Source organism: Prunus avium, chromosome 2 (genome assembly GCF_965620075.1).
Source record: "Prunus avium chromosome 2, drPruAviu1.hap1.1, whole genome shotgun sequence".
Classification (NCBI taxonomy): Eukaryota; Viridiplantae; Streptophyta; class Magnoliopsida; order Rosales; family Rosaceae; genus Prunus; species Prunus avium.
This window is the reverse complement of record NC_142285.1, coordinates 28,989,906-29,008,273: the sequence shown is the minus strand read 5'-3', so window position 1 is coordinate 29,008,273 and position 18,368 is coordinate 28,989,906. Positions and strand designations below refer to the sequence as shown.

The following is an 18,368-nucleotide window of genomic DNA, read 5'->3' as shown; positions in this document are numbered from 1 at the left end:
ACATATTCCTTCTTGTAAAAGGGTCGTTTTGTGTCTTTCCTAACTTGTGAATAGCCAGGATAGCCATTGGAGAGGGTCCTGAATTTGGCTTCTACCCAAACCCAAACAACTCGAATATAATAGGGACACAACAGCTTGTGGAAATTCCTAGGGCCGCATACAAGGACCACACAGAGGATTATGAAATGAGTTTGTGCGGAAATTAGGCATTTGAAGGCTACATACAAGGACCACACTCGGACTTTGTTTTTTTTTTTTTTTAAAACCCTCGAGATGGTGAGAACTGGAGTTCCATGGCTACATGCGGAGGCTGCTCGTAGCAATCCTCAGTCGCGTGAATAGTATCTATGTGTTAACTACATTGGTAGTGTAGTGACAACGTGATATAACTTGTTCAATGTGTTATAATATAAGTGAATATCATTGATATTGTTCCTTAAAACGGGGAAATATCAACATTGTCGTCCACTCATATTATAACAGGTGTAACTCTATACCACGTGACCATACTACAGTACCATTTTATAATTTCTTGTGTTTGTGGCCCAATTTCTCGTGATTCCATATTGTTGATGTTATTGTGGAATCATATTCCTCTCTTGCTATTACTCTCGTTCATGAGCAGTTGCTACTTATCCTTTTTTGGGTGATTCTGTTTAAGAAGTGGAAAATCCCATGGAATTTGATAAATGAATAGTGTTTTTTTCATAGGGAAAAAGAAAAACTGGATTTAATAGTTGAGATTTCAAAATAAAATAAAATAAGGGAAAATGAATAAGTAGCATGGAATGGCATTATGTATGGCTCTGCAACTTTTCTTGGGTTTGCTATAGTGTTATTAACAGTATATAAGATGTTATTGCAGTGTAAAAAGTGGTCATCCAATGTAAAAGGTAAGAGTGACATTGAGTGTCATTACAGTGGAAAAATGTATAATGTCAAGGAAGTGTATTAACAGTGGGATGTTAAGGAAATGTTTTTTTTATTATGGAGGGATGTTGTGAAGGGCTTATTTATGTTGTTGTTTTTTATTTTTTTAAAGGGAGCTGTTATTAGCACTCTACATAATGGCTTTTTTTGAGTACCAATAACTATATTTAAATATTTTGTTGTAAAGAATGTGGTGGAGCCCACTAACTATTCATTTGGAGACTTGTTGTCTGGGTGGGTAAAGTGATGATGAAGGTCTTTTAGAAGTGGAGTCCACACATTGGAAGAAATAATTGCACATCCACAAGAAGCCAAGAGGCTTTGCCTATAAATGTACTTCCTCCCTTCATTGTAATGACACACCATCAAAGAAGCAAATGAGAGCCCAGGCTGAGAGGAAGGAAGACAGAAAGGAGAGTGAGAGGAGAGAAACGAGAGCAGAGAGAAATATCAGTGAGATAGAGATTGTAAACACTAAAGTTGAACTTGTAGCCCTATTATTTTAAGTAGTGGAAAAGTCATTGCTGCTACTCTCCAAGGACGTAGGCCGAACCTCGTGAAATATTATATCTCATTTACTTTACATGCAGCTTAATATTTTCGCATATACCATTCATTTTACGACGGATTTTATATTTTTCAGCAAGTATTTAAAGAAGTTATATTCACCTGTTATTTAAAAAGTTTCTACAATTGAAACCTTTAAATTGAAAAACTTAATTCAAGGACCAAATTGAAACTTGGATCCCAGTTCAAGGACTAATAGTCCAATGTACTTTAATTCACTTTTATTTAATAGTAATGATTTTTTTTGGTCAAGTATTTAATAGTAATGATGTTTATTAACAATAAGGTTCTTTAAAAAAACAATAAAAATATTGTCCACCCTGTTCTGGTCATGTTTAGACACTAGTTAGTGGTATTTTTTTCCGTTTGCTTCCAATCCAAACACTGAATCAGTTGTTTGTACAAAACCAGTTGGACCAATCTCCATTCTTACATTTTGCAAACTCAATTGAACTGGACATAATTAAAGTAATGCTCTAATATACTATATCACAAAGGTTTTAGAGATGTACAAAAGATTAATATGATCACAATAGTAATCAAAACAAATACAGCAATCGATCTGACCCAAAAAAAAAAAAAAAAAGAATATAACAGTTCAACATCCCATCCCAAAGCACGAGAAGTTGGGTCAACAATTACATAGAATAATAGTATGAAGAAGAAAAAAGGGCAAGATCTCTATTGAACAACAATTCAATAAATTCGGTCGTGTTTACATATCGGTAGCAGTAACTCTGATATCTCTGATTGTTAATTCTTCTCAGCGAGCCCATGATACGGAATCAATCTCATCCCTAGCTGACTTGTATAATTCAAGCCTTTGAGCACACTGTTGCCTCTTCTCCATCAACGATGGGTCTTCGTCAAGCAGCTGGGAAAGCTGCTTAGCCTGAAACACAAGCCAAAGCAGCAACCAATCAAAACCATAAGCGAACATAGCTATTGTCCAAAACAATCAACACATTGCACCTAAGGTCGAATCATAAGCTTACACCTCCTAATGACCAAAAATAAAAATAAAAAGACTTACACCTACAGACCCGTTTGATAACCCTTTCAATTTTAGTTTTTAGTTTTTATTTTTTGTGCTAGAGTATAGAGGAAAATTAGAGTGAGGATGAGAAGGGAGGATGGGAGGGAGCAGTAACAAAAGTGAAAACAAAAACTTGAAAGTGAACAATTTCAAATAGATTTCAGTTTTTAGTTTTTGTTCGCTTTTGTTACTCCTCCCTCACATCCTCCCCTCTCATCTTCCCTCTCAATCCCATCTCCACTCTCATTCTCACTTCCATTCTCCCTCTTTTTCCTTTATACTCTAGAACAAAAAGTGAAAACTAAAAAATAAAATTGAAATGGTTATCAAACGGGCCCTACGTTAAGAACAAATTTTGAAATTGAAAGGGCATAATCTTGTAAAACAGCAACCACAAGAAGCTTGTGCCTTTTAGTCTATAGACACTCGTCTAAATGACAAATCAGCTGCAGGCAATGCAATGATGACAATCCAAGCTAACATGAAATAAATCCACAATCACTCAGCATCCAAAAGTGTTTCTGTGTGCATTTAGGTGAGAGAGAGAGTGAAAGAGTACCTCTCTCTTTCCTATTTGTATATAGAAGTGATTCAGCAACGACATTTTGGCCTCTCTGACTTGACAATGAACGACAGCCTTGGGGATTGTGTTCCTCAGTGTCTCAGACACCATTCCCACATAAGAGGATACGTTCGATCCTATCCTCCGAAAGTGGCCCTCTGCATATCGGTCCACAGCAGGAGAAGTCGTGGTACCTGGGTTTCCTGGCTTCTCCACTTCCTGGGGAAGTCTCCGAAAGAAATCCACAGTCAAATATGAAGATTCCATGTCCACTAATCGAAGAGTTGTCTTCTTACTATCATCACGGAACCTTTCCAAGGCTTCATTACAAGCAGCAGCTATTTCAGCTTGCAGAGTCGGAAAGCGCTTCAATTCCTGAGTCACAAACATCAAAATCAATCCATTTTCTCATTGGAAGAACAATAGTTAAGCTTTATAAGTAACAGACAAATTCCCTTCACCTGAGTTTCTGCTAATGACTTCCTTACAAGTTCTTTCAAGACGAAGTGGACCTACGGTATGGATTTTCGGTCAGTCAAAGACGCAAAAGTTTATCAGGTTCTTGATGAACTTTAAAAACATTTCTGACAAAACTGGACTACTGGAGAGTACATAAAAGGGGATAACTTACAGCATCCACAGAAGCTTCAGCTGGCCCTCTAAAATAATTCAGTGATCCCTCAATTAGGCGGCGGTAACCTTGCTCTGGAGCAATCAAGTGAGGCTGATAACCATCAGCCTCTGAAACCACTTTCCTTACATTCTGTAAGGAAAGATGTCGATCAAATGGAAGCTTCCTCAACGCAGCAGGCAGCTGGTTGTCAAAGACACCATAAATCCGATCACCCCCGGGCCGCCTAAAATGACAAAATGAAGCGCAAATATATCATCGGACAACAGTATTGTAGGCATTTTTTTGGTCAAAGAAATCAGCAATTCATCTGAGGATACTACAACTTTAAGTTAACAAATCCATTTTATATGACAAATTTGTAGCACTCGCATGTCCCTACGAAGCAGTGTATTATGCAAAGTGAAACTGTTCAGCAAGCAACAAAAGACTAGCACATGCAACTAGCTGTGTTTCAGGCTCCAGCAGGGAAGCGATGTGTCAAGAACTGTTAAAAGTTAAAACCAACCCAAAGCCATTAACCTAGGGTACCCCATTACTAAATACTTACAAATGGCCAAACCTTGACTGTCCAAGTAGTTCCATATCGAAAACGTACCAGCCAAACCGGCTATTACTAACTAAGCATCTACATTAGATTTAGATCACAGATCACCCACATAGAGTTGTCCAGCATACTACATTAAATTTAGAATACCCAAATTTAATTTTCTAGCATATGCATCTTCTCTCAAGCGAGTTCAGCTTTTGGCACTTTTGCTAAGGATACTTAAGAATTAAAAAAGGTAAATAATGTATTAAAAGAGAATATAAAAAACAACATAATCTCCAAAAGCATATCATTGTATAAAATCAACTCAATGGTACATAATTACATATGCTCCAATAAACTTAAGACTGAAAATTGGTCAAATTTAAGATCTACAATAGTTTTCATCCTAGAAACTAAATTCTAAATACATTGATGAGACGAAGTTTTAATAAATAGATCTTGTCTTACCCTCCATCTAAATGCTCCTTGAAAATCCGGTCAAATGCACGGCAAAGTTCCAGGATAGTGTATAATTGAGCCTAAAATACAAACTCTTGGTTACAAACTCATGATTGCACAAAAAACATTTTATTTATGATCAAGTGCAGAAGATAAAGACAGCTCACCCCAGCATCAACGGCAATAGGCCTACCGAGATGGTCCATCTCCGATTCAAGTTCATCAATGCTTTTGTTAATCATAGATGTGATACTCGGAATTCGAGCCCTAATCACAGACTCCAAGTGCTATAAACAATATCAACCCATCAAAATGATACCCTTTGTCAAGCAACGAAACAAGATACCCTATTTCAAGCAACGGATAATGATCCCTATTTCAAGCAATATTTTCCACTGCAACAAACATATTTTATACTAACCTTCGAGAGAAGTTTTGCAAGATACTCAGAACCCATTCTACTAGCTAAGTGCCCATAGTCGGCACTGGTTGCAAAGTATTCACGCTCTTTTCGCCTCGCGAGAACCATGTCTGTGTTTTTATTAATATCTGCTTGTGAACGGTTGACAACTCCAACCCAAGGACGTTGCAGGCGATAAGATCTTCCTTCAATAACCTTTGTGGACAGAGATGTAAGAGATTAAAGAACAAATTCTGTACCTTTTTTTTTTTTTTTTTTGGTTCCAGGTTCAAAGCTGTAGTAAAAACCATGAGTGCAAAGGGTATCTAGTGTCAAGCATAGTAAAATGTAAAGAAAACCAGAGCAGAGTTTTACGGGTCACTTCCATAAAATTTTATATAAATAAAAAATAGATCACTTTAATATGTTTGAAAACTGCTGTATTTTGAATGCTAAAGGCCCGGTCTCATCTATTTGAAAATTTTAATGTATTTCACCAGAAAGCTTGCTCAGTCAAATACCATTTACATAGGACTGAGCTTTATAGTAAGAGAGAGAGAGAGATCATACATCCAACGCGTTAGTTCCTTTGTCCATCAAATCAAGCTTTGTCAACACCCCAAATGTTCGTTCACCTGCGAGTTATAAAGAGAATGATGTAAGAGAAGACAAAATTAAGTAATAGCACAAGTCAAAAGAGGGAAATGGCTACACTCGGGAATAAATAGAGCATACCTGTTGGATCCACTTCCCTAGCAAGTTTGATAGCATCAGATGTGGCTATATCTTGGTTGGCTGGAGATATTGCTAGTATGATGCTATTAGGCTACAATAAGCACAAACTCATCAATTAGAAGTCAATTGACCTTCATCATAGGAAAAGAGAAATGGTTATCTCTGTAATGGATGTAGAGAAACTACATAAAAACTTCACGAGCAGAATCCTGTTTTATGGAATGAGAGAGGCCAGTTGATCGAGTGGCCTCACATTCCTGCAAAACGGGATCTCACTCCTGAAGGTGCATGAGATGCTACAAATGCCACCCAAAAAAAAAATTACTATTTGCAACAGTTACTAAAAGCAGTGACAGATGGACAATATTCAAGCTTAACTTTATAAAACTGAAACACAAAACAAGTATAGCTTTTGACAAGGCTAGTTGGAAGTGAGAAAGACCAACAATTTTTGTTAATTATAACATTTCAATCATATCATTGGACATCAATATTTCTGTGCATTTGGCAACAAGTCAGTGAATTCAAAACTCCCTGAATGTCAATTCCTGAATGCAGGTGTTTGTGCATGTTTATGATTTCATAATGATTCATTACCTTCTCAACATAAGATCGAACCATATTTTCAATATCTTCAACAATACTTTCAGGCTGGCCCTCTGAAAAGAATAATCATCTTGGTTGGTGACTGACAAATAAAATCGCATCATGCAATTCAACACACAATCAGCATTGGAAATAAACATACCAACAGCAACTTTCGTCAAACCGGGTAAATCAATTAGGGTTAAGTTGACAACTGCCAAACAAAGGAGATCAAGAATTAGTGTAAGGAAAAGAAATACAACAATTTGATAATGTAAAATGAAACTCCAATATTCCTCCCTCTCTTATGCCACAAAAGAACACAGAGGAACCACGAAAAATGACATATTAATGCAAGAGAAAAAAAGATTAGAAGAAGTAATACCTAAGAGTTATCAAAGGGGTGCCAAAACTAGATCACTTTATTAGCAAAGATCATCCGAATTTACATATATATTTTCGTCTCACATAAAAACATATTACGCTTAGGAACTGTGACAGCCTCAAAATTTTGTGAAGGAGCTTTTTTTTAAGTTGCATTTTTAAGGGTGCATATGTGAAATAATCATGTGAGCCAATTACAAGTACCAACTACTGCTAGGAGCTACAACAAAGCATAAGCACAAAGATGATAAATTGCAATACAAAATTAACCCGCAAGACACACACACAAAAGAGTGATACTAAGTGCTGCAAGGCTTTGAAAATTTACGGCTTGTTGCTTGGATGACAAGGTTCCAGTGAGTGTATTAAAACATTAGATAATAAATAAACTTTTTTAAAAAATGGTATTAGTAACATACCATTCGGGGAGTAGATGCTGAGATGTATGGGAACAGGAGATATCTGTTTTGACTTTCCTGTTATTCTATCAGTTTCATCCTGAATTTCCTTTCGAACCATGGCTGCAGAAAGACGAGAACATATCAGTTTTGGGTGTCGGTTTCTTGCAATAAAGCAATAGACACTGTCAGGTGAAGAAAGCAAAGTGCCATATCAAGAGCATGTGCATGAGTTACTATTAAACAAAAAAACAAAAAATAATTATTAATTGGCAGACAAGCTCATTAAAAACCCCAACTGAAAGATTAACCAAACTTTCATTTCAAATCATTTTAAAATTGATCTGTAATGTGAATCCATTTGTCTGCCAATGTAATCAGATTGACAGTTTGCTTCTACCTAAACTTAAATAAATGAATCATTAGAGGTGCTCAACAAATTTCAGTAGGTGGGACAACTATAAATGCTCAGACGTCAAAATTTCCAGCTTTACTACAAATAAGGTGATCAAATGGAGAACTACTTTCACCTGCACAATGACTTAAAAATCATACACACACTGTCATAAACTGTTTATGAACTGAATAATAATGACTTTTCTCTATGAGCTGAACGTGAACAACACAGTTGTGTAAAATCCATCATTTATTAGCTAGAAAGAATCAATCTTACACTTATATAAGTGAAAGAAACCTACATTCGCATCTATACAGGAAACATAGGGAGGATCATTTACATACCAAAATCGGTGAATCTTCTCTTGGGGAGGTGAAGGAACTCGGCATACTCCTGGGTTCCTTCATCTGTCTTGTGGAGCTGCAACACCAAAGGCCGCCTTGTCACAATCCCTGCAATTATTTAAGAAAACAATGCCATAATCAAAGATAGAAAACCAAGAAAGAAGAACTAAACATTGTGAATTAAACTCAAAGCTTTAAATCAACCTGATCCTCTGGGGAGAAAGTCACGCCCAACAATGCTCTCCAAAACCGAAGACTTCCCCGAACTCTGTTCTCATTCCAAAAATAGAAAAAATTAAATAAATAAAAACCAAATGTTAAAAAACAACAATAATAAAGAGAACATCAGTTCAACTTTGTCTCTTAAACTTTTTTTTTTTTTTTTCTCAATGAGAGTAATTTTCAATCAATATCTACCAAAAAAATCTCATCCTTTCTCACTTTTTCTACCTAAAACCCCCTTTAACAAACAAAGATCATAAAAATGGGACAAAATGATTCAAAGGCGGTGAGGGGAGAGACAGACCTGGCCACCGACGACGGCAACAGAGGGCAGAGCTTCCCACAAAGAGAAAGAACTATCACTGCCTCCATAGTCACCCAGCACAGTACACGCCCTCTGTATCCTATTCACCAACCCGATCAAGCTCTCCATCGTCGTCATCTCAGCTCTCTCTCTCTCTCCGATCCAAAACCCTAATCTCTCTTCCTCCTTAACAATTAAGAAAAGTAAACAACAAACGAACAAAGCAGCGGCAGCAGAGAAGCTTGACTTGGAAGTCGGAAAGACGCAAAATAAAAATCCCTATGAAATCTCGAATGGTCAAATATTAGTGCTCTCCTTTCTTCTTCTTCTCTCCTTTTTCTCTTTCTCTGTAACAGTTTTTGGACAAGCGTCAGAGTCACGAGGTTGAATTATATGAATATGCTTTCGGGTCGAATGTGCACCGTTTGGAATATGGCGGGCCCCACAGATTGGGTCTCTGCTAGTAATAAACGACGCGTTTCAAATTTTGAAATTTGAATTTTCCATCTTTCTGGAGTGTTTTTAGTTTAATAAAAAAGCGGAAGGTCCCACCATCCCTGTTGATAGGAAATGGTTTGGCGGCTGGGATTTGGAGTTGGATGGTTCGGTCGGCGCTTGAGGACCAAACAAACAACAAATAAAAATAGGATTAACTACACTTTAGTCCCTGGAGGTTTAGTATCAGTATCGAAATGGGCCCCAAGGATTCAATTCAATCAATTTCATACCCGATATTTCAAAGTATTACCAATTTACACCCGCCGTTACATTGACCGTCAAAGTCAAACGTTAAATGCTGACGTGGCAGTCGTGGGACCCACCTCATAACCAAACAGCAGTTAGAAAGAGACCAATATAGGACAAATAATATTAAAAAATTCTTTATTTTTAAAGTTAATTAAAATCAATTTTTTTTTTATAAAAAAAACATAATTAAAAAACCCTATTGTTAACCTTTTTAATACATAATTATTCCAAAGTTAACCTTTTAAAAATCAATAATATTGTTAAAATCAATAATAATAATAATACATAATATTGATTTTAAAAAACCCTATTGTCAAACCTAAATCCAAACCCAAATCTTCACCACCCATCCTTCTTCCTCTTCCTTCTTCTCTCCACCCATCAAACCCTAAATCCAAACCCAGCATCTCCACCACCCATCCTTCTTCTTCCTCCTCCTTCTCTTCCAACATCCCCACCTTCGTTCCTCACCCACCACCCACCACCTCATTCTCCCTCAGTCCTCTCCTCCTAGCCCCAACCAATACCAGAGCCCTAGCCAATAGATCTGAGGAGGAGATCTGCGCGTCGTCGGAGACGTATGGCAGATTCGGCATATGGGTTCGCGACGACGTCGCTTAGTTTTCAAGGTTGACGATGACCCAACCACCTGGGTTTTCGAGGTCGACAAAGACCTCTCGATTGCCCGGAAATTCGCACCTCCTTATTGCCCCTCCCGATTGCCCATCGCACTTCCCAATCACCCGGAAATTTCTAGCCACTTGCAGATCTGGGTATGGGGCTTAGTGGTGGGAATATGGGTGTATTAGCATAACTGGATCGAACCAGATGTAAGAGAGAGAGAGAGAGAGAGAGAGAGAGAGAGAGACTAAGAGGGGCGGAGATATTTCAGAGGAGGAGGGAAAGGGGATGGGGCTGGGGCGGGGCTGCGTGGAGAGTAAATTCCCAGAGAAGAGTTACAACCCCGAGGCATATGAAGAAGTGATGGAATTTTTGAGTAAAAACTGGTTGAACGATGGAGACCAATTCTGTGCCAACTTGATGCGTGAATCTTCCAGGCATAACGCTCTGGGTATATTCATTTCATTTTATTAAATTGTTTTTTTGAAAGATAAGGAGGAGGAAGAAGAAGGGTGGGTGGTGGAGATGCTGGGTTTGGATTTAGGGTTTGATGGGTGGAGAGAAGAAGGAAGAAGGATGGTGGTGGAGATGCTGGGTTTGGATTTAGGTTTGACGGGTGGGGAGTTTGAAGGGTTTTTTAATTATGTTTTTTTTTTTGGTTTTAAATAATTGATTTTAATTAACTTTAAAAATAAATAACTTTTTAATATTATTCGTCCCATATTGGTCTCTTTCTAATTACTGTTTGGTTATGAGGTGGGTCCCACGACTGCCACGTCAGCATTTAACGTCTAACTTTGACGGTCAATGTAACGGCGGGTGTAAATTGGTAATACTTGGAAATGTCAGGTATGAAATTGATTGAATTGAAACCTTGGGGCCCATTTCGATAATGACACTAAACCTCCAGGGACTAAAGTTTTGTTAATCCATAAAAATATGAGATATTTAGTGAGTCATGCTAGGGAGACCAACTTTAGATACCAACTTGTGTACCAACTCTCTAATGGAGGTGGAGCCTGATCGGTTCATAATTGTATATCATTTTGTACCCTTCTAGCTTATGATTTGGTTATGTTTTTGAGTTAAACTTGTGCTTTTAATCCTTTTTGTGTTTATCTTTCAGTTCATTGAGCTTTAGGTAATAATGAGGGCTTTGGATAGTAAATGATGCAATCCATGCATGTTAGGGCCTAATTTGGATGAATGGATGAAGAGCTTAAAGACAAACTCAATTTTGGCTACAGTCCCCTGCCAGCCCAGTTTCGTAGGTCATATTGCAAGCTTTGTTTCAGCAACCTACATAGCTCGGATGAGGCCACATTCTTCATGAAAGTTGTTCCAATGGGTGTATACTATAACATATCCGAAATTCAGCCCCATTGGATAATTGTGGAGTCTGTTACCTAGCAAACACAGAGCCATGCTCAGGATGGATTTTATCAGCGCGCAAAATGAGTTAGCAATTTGTTTTGGCCTTAACTTCCTCCTCCGACCTTGGATTGGCCCAAATGATATATGGCTGGAAAGAAGACATTCTGAACTTCAAGTTTGAGTGCTTAAAGTTTTAATTTGCTTAAGGGAAGCCCAATTCGCAAGCCCTTGAAGTTGCTGGTCATGCTGACCTCAGGATGAGCTATTATTTCTGGTTGGAAGCTTGGTCATGGTGACATGAAGATGAGCTAGGGCTGCTGGTGGGATTTATTAGTGAAGTGCATCAACCATTTCAGATTTTATAATGGAAGTGTTGTATGCATTAGTGAAGTGCATCAACCATTTCAGATTTTATAAAACAAAGTGTTGTATGCATTAGCCATACTTAATTCAGATTTTCAGCTTCCTTAGGCCTATATATAGTGAGGTTTCCCAAGCTTGTAAAAACACCCCAAGGGGGGGAGCTCTCAAACACTTCTCTAGAGCTCCCTTCCCTTCTCTCCCTCAAATTCTCTTAGTTTCTCTTTCTAGTTTTCAATTGTTATAATGAGATCTTTGTGCTGAAATTCTCCTTAAGTTTTTCCAAGTTCTACTTAATTTTCATTGTTATGTAAATTCTTTTCTTTAGTTTCAAGTTTGATTCGTTTCCAAGTTTCAATTATGATTTTTGTTCTTATTCATTATGCTTATAAGTTAATATGCTAGTTTGAATGATTGATCACCATTTAGGCTTGCATGTTAGCTATCTTGGTTTGAATTAAGAGTAGACACCATGCTTTAATTCGAATTGAACTATGAATAGGAAGAGTATGTATGGACATTCGACAACAGGGATTAGATACATGCTTGGTTGTTTAAATTGTTCTTCTATGCTTAATGGGTTCCTAATGCTTAATTTTAGGTTAGACAACAAATGATCAAATTAGGGAATTAGGAACACAAGGTTATGACCACACACCATGGCTTAATCATACTTTAGCTAGAATCAATCCATTAATCTAATTGAACTTGGGAACTTATCTACTTGAGTTAGTTATTTTCTTTCTTCCTTGTTTTATTTATTTCCTTTCTTTTTCATTTCTGTTTTGTGTAGGGAAAATGAATTGGATCATTCAATCACCAATCCTCGTGGGATCGACCTCGCACTTACATATGCTATACTACCAAACGGCTCGTGCACTTGCGAGTATCACAAGTTGAGGATGCAACTGAATCCATTTTGGTGCAGCTGTATCTACGCAACAAGTTTTTGGCGCCGTTGCCGGGGATTGGCAACATAGTTTGGTTCTATTTCTTTTCCCTACTTGTTTTATTTTTATTTTTCATTTTCATGTTTTTCTAGACAATTTCAAGTTTTAAAGTTAATGACGTTAATGGACAAGTTGTGTTTGTAGTCCAACAGAAAAGTACAATTGCCCAACAAGCAAGAGAACTGGGTTTAAGTCCCAGCTTACACAACCCATTGGTGCTTGTTGCTTTGAAGCATGGAATTGGATGTGTGTTGATTTTCCTTTTCATTTTAGTTTTTATTTCCTAATCCTTTTAATTCCATTTCAAGTTTGTGTGTTTGTTTTAGCAATTTATGATAGCTTAATAAAAATGGAGAGAGATGGCAACCTCAATCATAAGAATGGGAAGTGTGGAGCAATGGGAGAAGTCGCGACCTCCAAGTGCATCACATTCGACCTAATCGCTTCAAGGGGGAGCATTTCAATCCTTTCTCTTCTTTGAATTATGTTTCTTTCCGTCATTGTTTTTACCTTTTGGTCCGCGTTGAGTTCTTTGTTTTTCTGTGCTGAATCCAACCATATAAAGAACGTAAAATTTGGACTTACGGTTGGAAAGTTATAGCCTAAAAACTGAACAGAGGTCGAAGCTGAAAAACATAGAAACGAATCTGTCCAAATGGTGATAAATAGGTGATAGAAAGTGCTGTTTGTTTTTTTTTTCTTTGGTTTCTTGGTTTGTTTCTTTTAGTACAATAATTTATATCGTTTGTTTGAGTTTGTTTAGAGTACTTAGTTCATTTTCGTTTATGGTTTGTTGTTTCATGTTATCTTAATTTGTTTTTGTTTCTTTTTCTTACGAGAATATATTTTTTTTTGTTTAAAAATTTAAAAAAAAAAAAAATCATTTTTCATATGAGCTGACTTATGGTAACTCCAGTGAGCACCTTCGTCAATACAGTGTCTAGGAGTTCTATAGGCGACACCTTCGGTGTCTAAGAAGTTTGGGTTTTAAGCGGGACCATTGTGACCCCTCCAACCTTCCCGGATCCCCTGGCTGTGTTTTCTGAGGCCCTTAACTGGTCATCCATGAGTTGCTTGTATATTCGTGTGTTTTTAAATTAAGTTTTTTTTTTTAAATTTTTTTTTTTGTTTTTATTTTTATTTTTATTTTTTATTTTCTGTTAAGTCTTTGTTTTTGTTTTGTTAAGTTAGTTTATGTATTTATTTACGTGGTATGGTTAGTTAGTTTTTTTTTTTCTCTGAATGTTAAAAACAAACTTTATTTCAATTCAAACATTGCATAAAAACAAAAAAAAAACAAAAAAACAAAAACAAAAAAACAAAAAAAACAAAATAACAACATCATCATCATCTTCATCATCATCTTCATCATCTTCTTCATCTCCATCATCATCATGGCTTGCCTCTATTTTCTCGCACTTGTAGAATCTGCAGCAGCTCCACATGGTCCTCATTTTTTCTCTGCAGTGCTTCCACGTGCTGATTGGCACAGTAGAGCCGCTTCTGCAAGTCCGCCACCATAGCCTTCAAGGAAACTATTTCCTCGCTCATCGCGGCACACTCCCTTGTCCTCGCCAGTAATCGCATGCCCAAATTGGTAGCGGAGACCGCGTGGAGCACAGTTAAATTGTGGGACTCCTCTACCGCTGCCTTATCAGACCTCTGTGCCACATGCAGATGATCTGTCGGAGTGAGCTTGCTGCTAATCATGCCTCCTAGCAGCACTGCTTTGTTCGACAGTGCCTCAGAAAAGTTCGGTATTTCCTCAGCAAAGTTTGAGGCCGTGCCGTGATGATATGAAGAGTTTGGAAAGACAGTGTTTGGAGGAGCCCTTGTCTGGGCATTCGGTGGTGCAAGTGAGAGCTCAAGGTTGAGATCATCAAGGTGAGTGCATGAGGATGCCATTTGTTTTGCTTCTGAATTTTTTGATGTTTTTCCTTGAGTTTGCAGGAAGAAATGCTGGGTATCATCCGCTTGCAGAGGTGTGGTTTAAATAGACATATGCTGATGAGAGAGAGCCAACACCATTTCGGATTTCCCGGGCATGCTCGACCTAATCGCTTCAAGGGGGAGCACCTTTACTTTACTTTACTTTTTTTTTTCCTCCGTGTTTTCTGGTGTTTAATGTTTTTGCCTGTTACTTTCATTTTCTAGAGCTTTGTGTTTTTGCTTTTCCCTTTCGGCTATCATCTTTAGTTTATTTTAGTTAGGGAAATGTGTTTTCTTTTCCGTTTGTCGTCTTTGTTTTATTTTAGTTGGGAAGTGTGTTTTCTTTTTCTTTTTCTTTCTGCAACCTTACTTCTGCAACCTTACTCTTTTATTTCCGAAACAAAATAACGAAAATACAAAAACAACAAAATAAAATAAAAACAACAATAATGCAGTAGGAAATCATTTCTTCTCGGTGCTTGGTGTCTCGACCATTGGAGCTTTGAGTTTGGCCCTCTGGCTGTCCTCTTCCGGGGCTTCACGCACAGCTTCTTGGGGCTCATCACTTGAGCTCCCAAAGATCGCAATCTTAGCTTGAGCGTAACTACTCTCGCGATCTGCTTGTTTGCGTTTACCCGGTCGGTCTAGGTCCTCCAGCTGTTTTCGCATGTCGCGAGAGTACAACTCTACCATTTTTGATAGGTTTTTATTCTCGTCCCGCAATACTTCTAGCTGGTGTCGATTCACCTCCACTATCCTTGACCTCTCCCTTTTCAAGCTTTTTATAGCAGTCTGACACTCCTCAACCATACTTCGCTCCGCCGCCAACTGACCTTTCAGCACCTCTACCTCATAGGACTTCGCAAGTAGGCGATGACCCAAACTTGCGACTGTTGCCGTACTCTGCACGCTCAGTGCCAGTGCATCGCTCACGACCCTGTTGTCATCCCTTGTCCCCAGAACACGTATATCTTTAGGAGTCACTAAATTTCTAGCCACTCCAATGGCAACATCGTTGTCCAGGAGTATTGAGTCAGTTACTGTCACAGGCCCCCGTGCGGAAGCAAAGTAGGGCATCCATACTGGTGCCGCTGCTTGGCCTCGTGTCTGAGTCGGTGGAGCTAGGTTGAGATCCAACGAAAATGGGTAGTTAGAGGCCATTTGATTTCTCACTCTCTTTTCTTCTTTCTTTCTTTTCTCTTTTGTGTGTTTTTACCCTTTCTTTTTACCTTTTATAGACTTAGTCTGCTAAACCCTAGCCGCTGCGGTTCTGAGTTCTGTGCGGCCCTTACCGCTTATCTCTATATGTCGCCGCACCCGTTTCCCAACCCCCTTAATTGCATTTTCACCTTTCACCACCTTCTAGTGAAAAAGTCGTCCCGCTTCACCCAAGAAGCCAATAATTCTGGCTTGGGGGATGTGACTGCTGCCTCTGCACGCCGACACGTCCCTCACCCCTTTCACCCGTGACTCCCCAGGAACCAAGGCATCAGGGACCACGCTCTTCCCTTTCAGAAATCACACTCTTTGCGCTCCCAATGCACATTTTTTTTTTAAATTAAAAAAAATAAAAATAAAAAATAAAAAATAAACGTCTGGGCTTCGGATTTTATTGTGGGTCGGGTTTTCACCGTTGTTTAGGTTTCAAGGTGGGTTAACTTTCTTTTGGGTTGGGCTTTTAATTGTTTGGGTTTTGGTTTGCGTAAGACTGTCTGTTTAGGGCTTTTTGTTTCGACTGTTTTACTGTTTCATTTCTTTTTATTTGTTTGTTTGTTTTGTAATTTTTATTTTGTAATTATTTTATTTTATTTTATTTTTGTTTTTTGTTTTATTTATTTATTTATTTGCTTTAAAACCTTCAATTGTTATGTTTGACATTGCTTGTGCCTAAATTTTAAACATTGAGGACAATGTTCATTTCTAGGTTTGGGGGTATTGGAGTTTAGCATGTAAATTTGGTTTTTCCTTATTTTATTTTTTTATTTTTTTATTTGCTTGTTTTTATTTTTATTTTATTTTGTTAAGTCTTGCTTTTATTTTGATTTTGATTTTGATTTTGATTTTATTCACTTTCCGAACACATTTGATGAGATTGTGATAAATGTTTGCATGACTTAAATGAAAATTGAATTTTATTTATTATTTATTTTGTTTTCCTTGTAAATTTTTATTGTAAAAAAAAAATTAATTAATTAATTAATTTGGCATCGTTCTAGCATGACATGTTCGAAACCTTCTTTGCACTTGCCATTTGTTTCATAATTTTCCAATTAAAGGATTTGCATGACCCAAATAATTGTATCAAGCATAAATTAGACTTATATAACCATATAATGTGAGCTTTTGAGCCTTGTGCTTCATTTCATGAGTGTTATACACATACTCTTATTTTCTTGTCATCAAAGTTGTTGTTTGATCTCATTATTCATTGATTTGGTTGATCACTTAAAAGTCATTCATTCTTATGCAATTTGACTTCATGACATTTTAAGAAGTGATATATTAAGGCCTTCTTTGGATCGTTTGTGCCTTTCAAGCTAACCTTATGCATGCTTAAGCATGATTTTCCATTGTTTACCATTTTGAGCCTACATGTAAACCTTTTCTTTCATTTTACCAATTATATTTCCTCACCTTAGCCCGAAAAACAAATATTTACCTTTCTAAGGAATTCATGAGCTCTAATTCGGATGTGTTTTTCAAGCTAAGTTTGGGAAGGGATTTTACATCCAAAAAAAAAAAAAAAAAAAAATCACACAATTGGTGAAAGAAAAGAGAAAGTTGTGATTAAGTGGCGGTTGTTTGAAAATTCATTTTTGGGCCTTCAAAATAATTTGGTGTTTGGAAAGGAGTTTGAATCAATGTAAATGAAGGTATAAGGAGTTTTGATCATGTAAAAGAAAAAAAAATCTAATCGTGATGATTCGAAGTCTTGTAAACAATTGTTTTATGCTCTTACATTGCGAGTTCCTTGGACTTTGTATTATCCATACCTTTCATTTCTTACTCACCTTACACCCTTGGCCCCATTACAACCTATACTAAAGACCTAAATTGATCTTAAATGTCATGTGGTTAAATTGCATCCATTTTTCTACTTTTAAGTGTTTGGCATCCTTCTTGAGATCATATTAATGCAAGTTCTTCATTTTCCTATTTTGAGTTAAGTCCCTTATGATTTAACTCTAATCTCATGTTCATAATTGAGTGTTGCATTGTAGCCCTCTTCTGAGTGATTCATTTGTGAGAGGACAACTTCGGTGAGATTTGAAGTAGCATTTGTGCTTGGTATGATTTTTGAAATTGTGTGAAAACTAAGATTGGGGAATTTGTTGCATTTGGCTATCACACTAATACACTTTGAACATGTTATGTTTTGAACTTTGCCGCCTTGTAAATAATGTCTAAAATTGAGCTTTTAAACTTTTGAGTCATGTGCATGAGTCATTTATCTTCATAAAATGTTCGGAAAGATTGTTTTGAGTTTTTATTTATTTATTTTTATTTTTATTTTTGTTTTGTTTTTGTAATTATTTTTGTTTTTGTTTTTGTTTTTTTATTTTGCTTACGGACTAACAATCTTTTAAGTTTTCTAATTACCTTGTTTTACAGAGTCAGTAAAACGTTTGTGGGTATCGTATCTGTTAAACCCTCAGGAGACACAACTCCTCCTACTAGGGATGCCTAGAGGTTTAAAGGCTTGTTGCATATGCTCAATGCAATCGAGTTACCTACGAAAGTGGTCTAGTTAACTTCTTGTTTGTTTTTATCTTTGTTTTCCTTTTGTTTTGCTCGAGGACTAGCAAAATCTAGGTTTGGGGGTATTTGATCGGTTCATAATTGTATATCATTTTGTACCCTTCTAGCTTATGATTTGGTTATGTTTTTGAGTTAAACTTGT

At 37.1% G+C, this 18,368-nt stretch overlaps 1 protein-coding gene across 1 annotated transcript; it reads right to left on the bottom strand.

The window, feature by feature from the left end:
- Nucleotides 1-1,960: 1,960 nt before the first annotated feature.
- DL1D (DYNAMIN-like 1D) lies at nt 1,961-8,860 on the bottom strand. Its single transcript, XM_021976152.2, has 15 exons — nt 8,487-8,860; nt 8,165-8,228; nt 7,961-8,068; nt 7,241-7,342; nt 6,601-6,651; nt 6,450-6,511; nt 5,853-5,943; nt 5,688-5,752; nt 5,139-5,333; nt 4,885-5,004; nt 4,727-4,797; nt 3,727-3,952; nt 3,557-3,607; nt 3,093-3,470; nt 1,961-2,389 (listed from the first exon to the last, which is right to left on the bottom strand). The coding sequence occupies exons 1-15, from the start codon at nt 8,622-8,624 to the stop codon at nt 2,261-2,263; spliced, it is 1,851 nt and encodes a 616-aa protein (XP_021831844.1). The 5' UTR covers nt 8,625-8,860; the 3' UTR covers nt 1,961-2,260.
- Between the last annotated feature and the right edge of the window lie 9,508 nt (nt 8,861-18,368).

What these genes read in the sequence shown, in the direction of transcription:
- DL1D (XM_021976152.2), bottom strand. Translation starts at nt 8,624, where the DNA reads ATGACGACGATGGAGAGCTTGATCGGGTTGGTGAATAGGATACAGAGG. An exon ending in CTTTCTCCCCAGAGGATCAG is followed by an intron (nt 8,069 to 8,164) that starts GTTGATTTAAAG and finishes AAATAATTGCAG; the next exon opens with GGATTGTGACAAGGCGGCCT. An exon ending in TAGGGAAGTGGATCCAACAG is followed by an intron (nt 5,753 to 5,852) that starts GTATGCTCTATT and finishes TATAACTCGCAG; the next exon opens with GTGAACGAACATTTGGGGTG.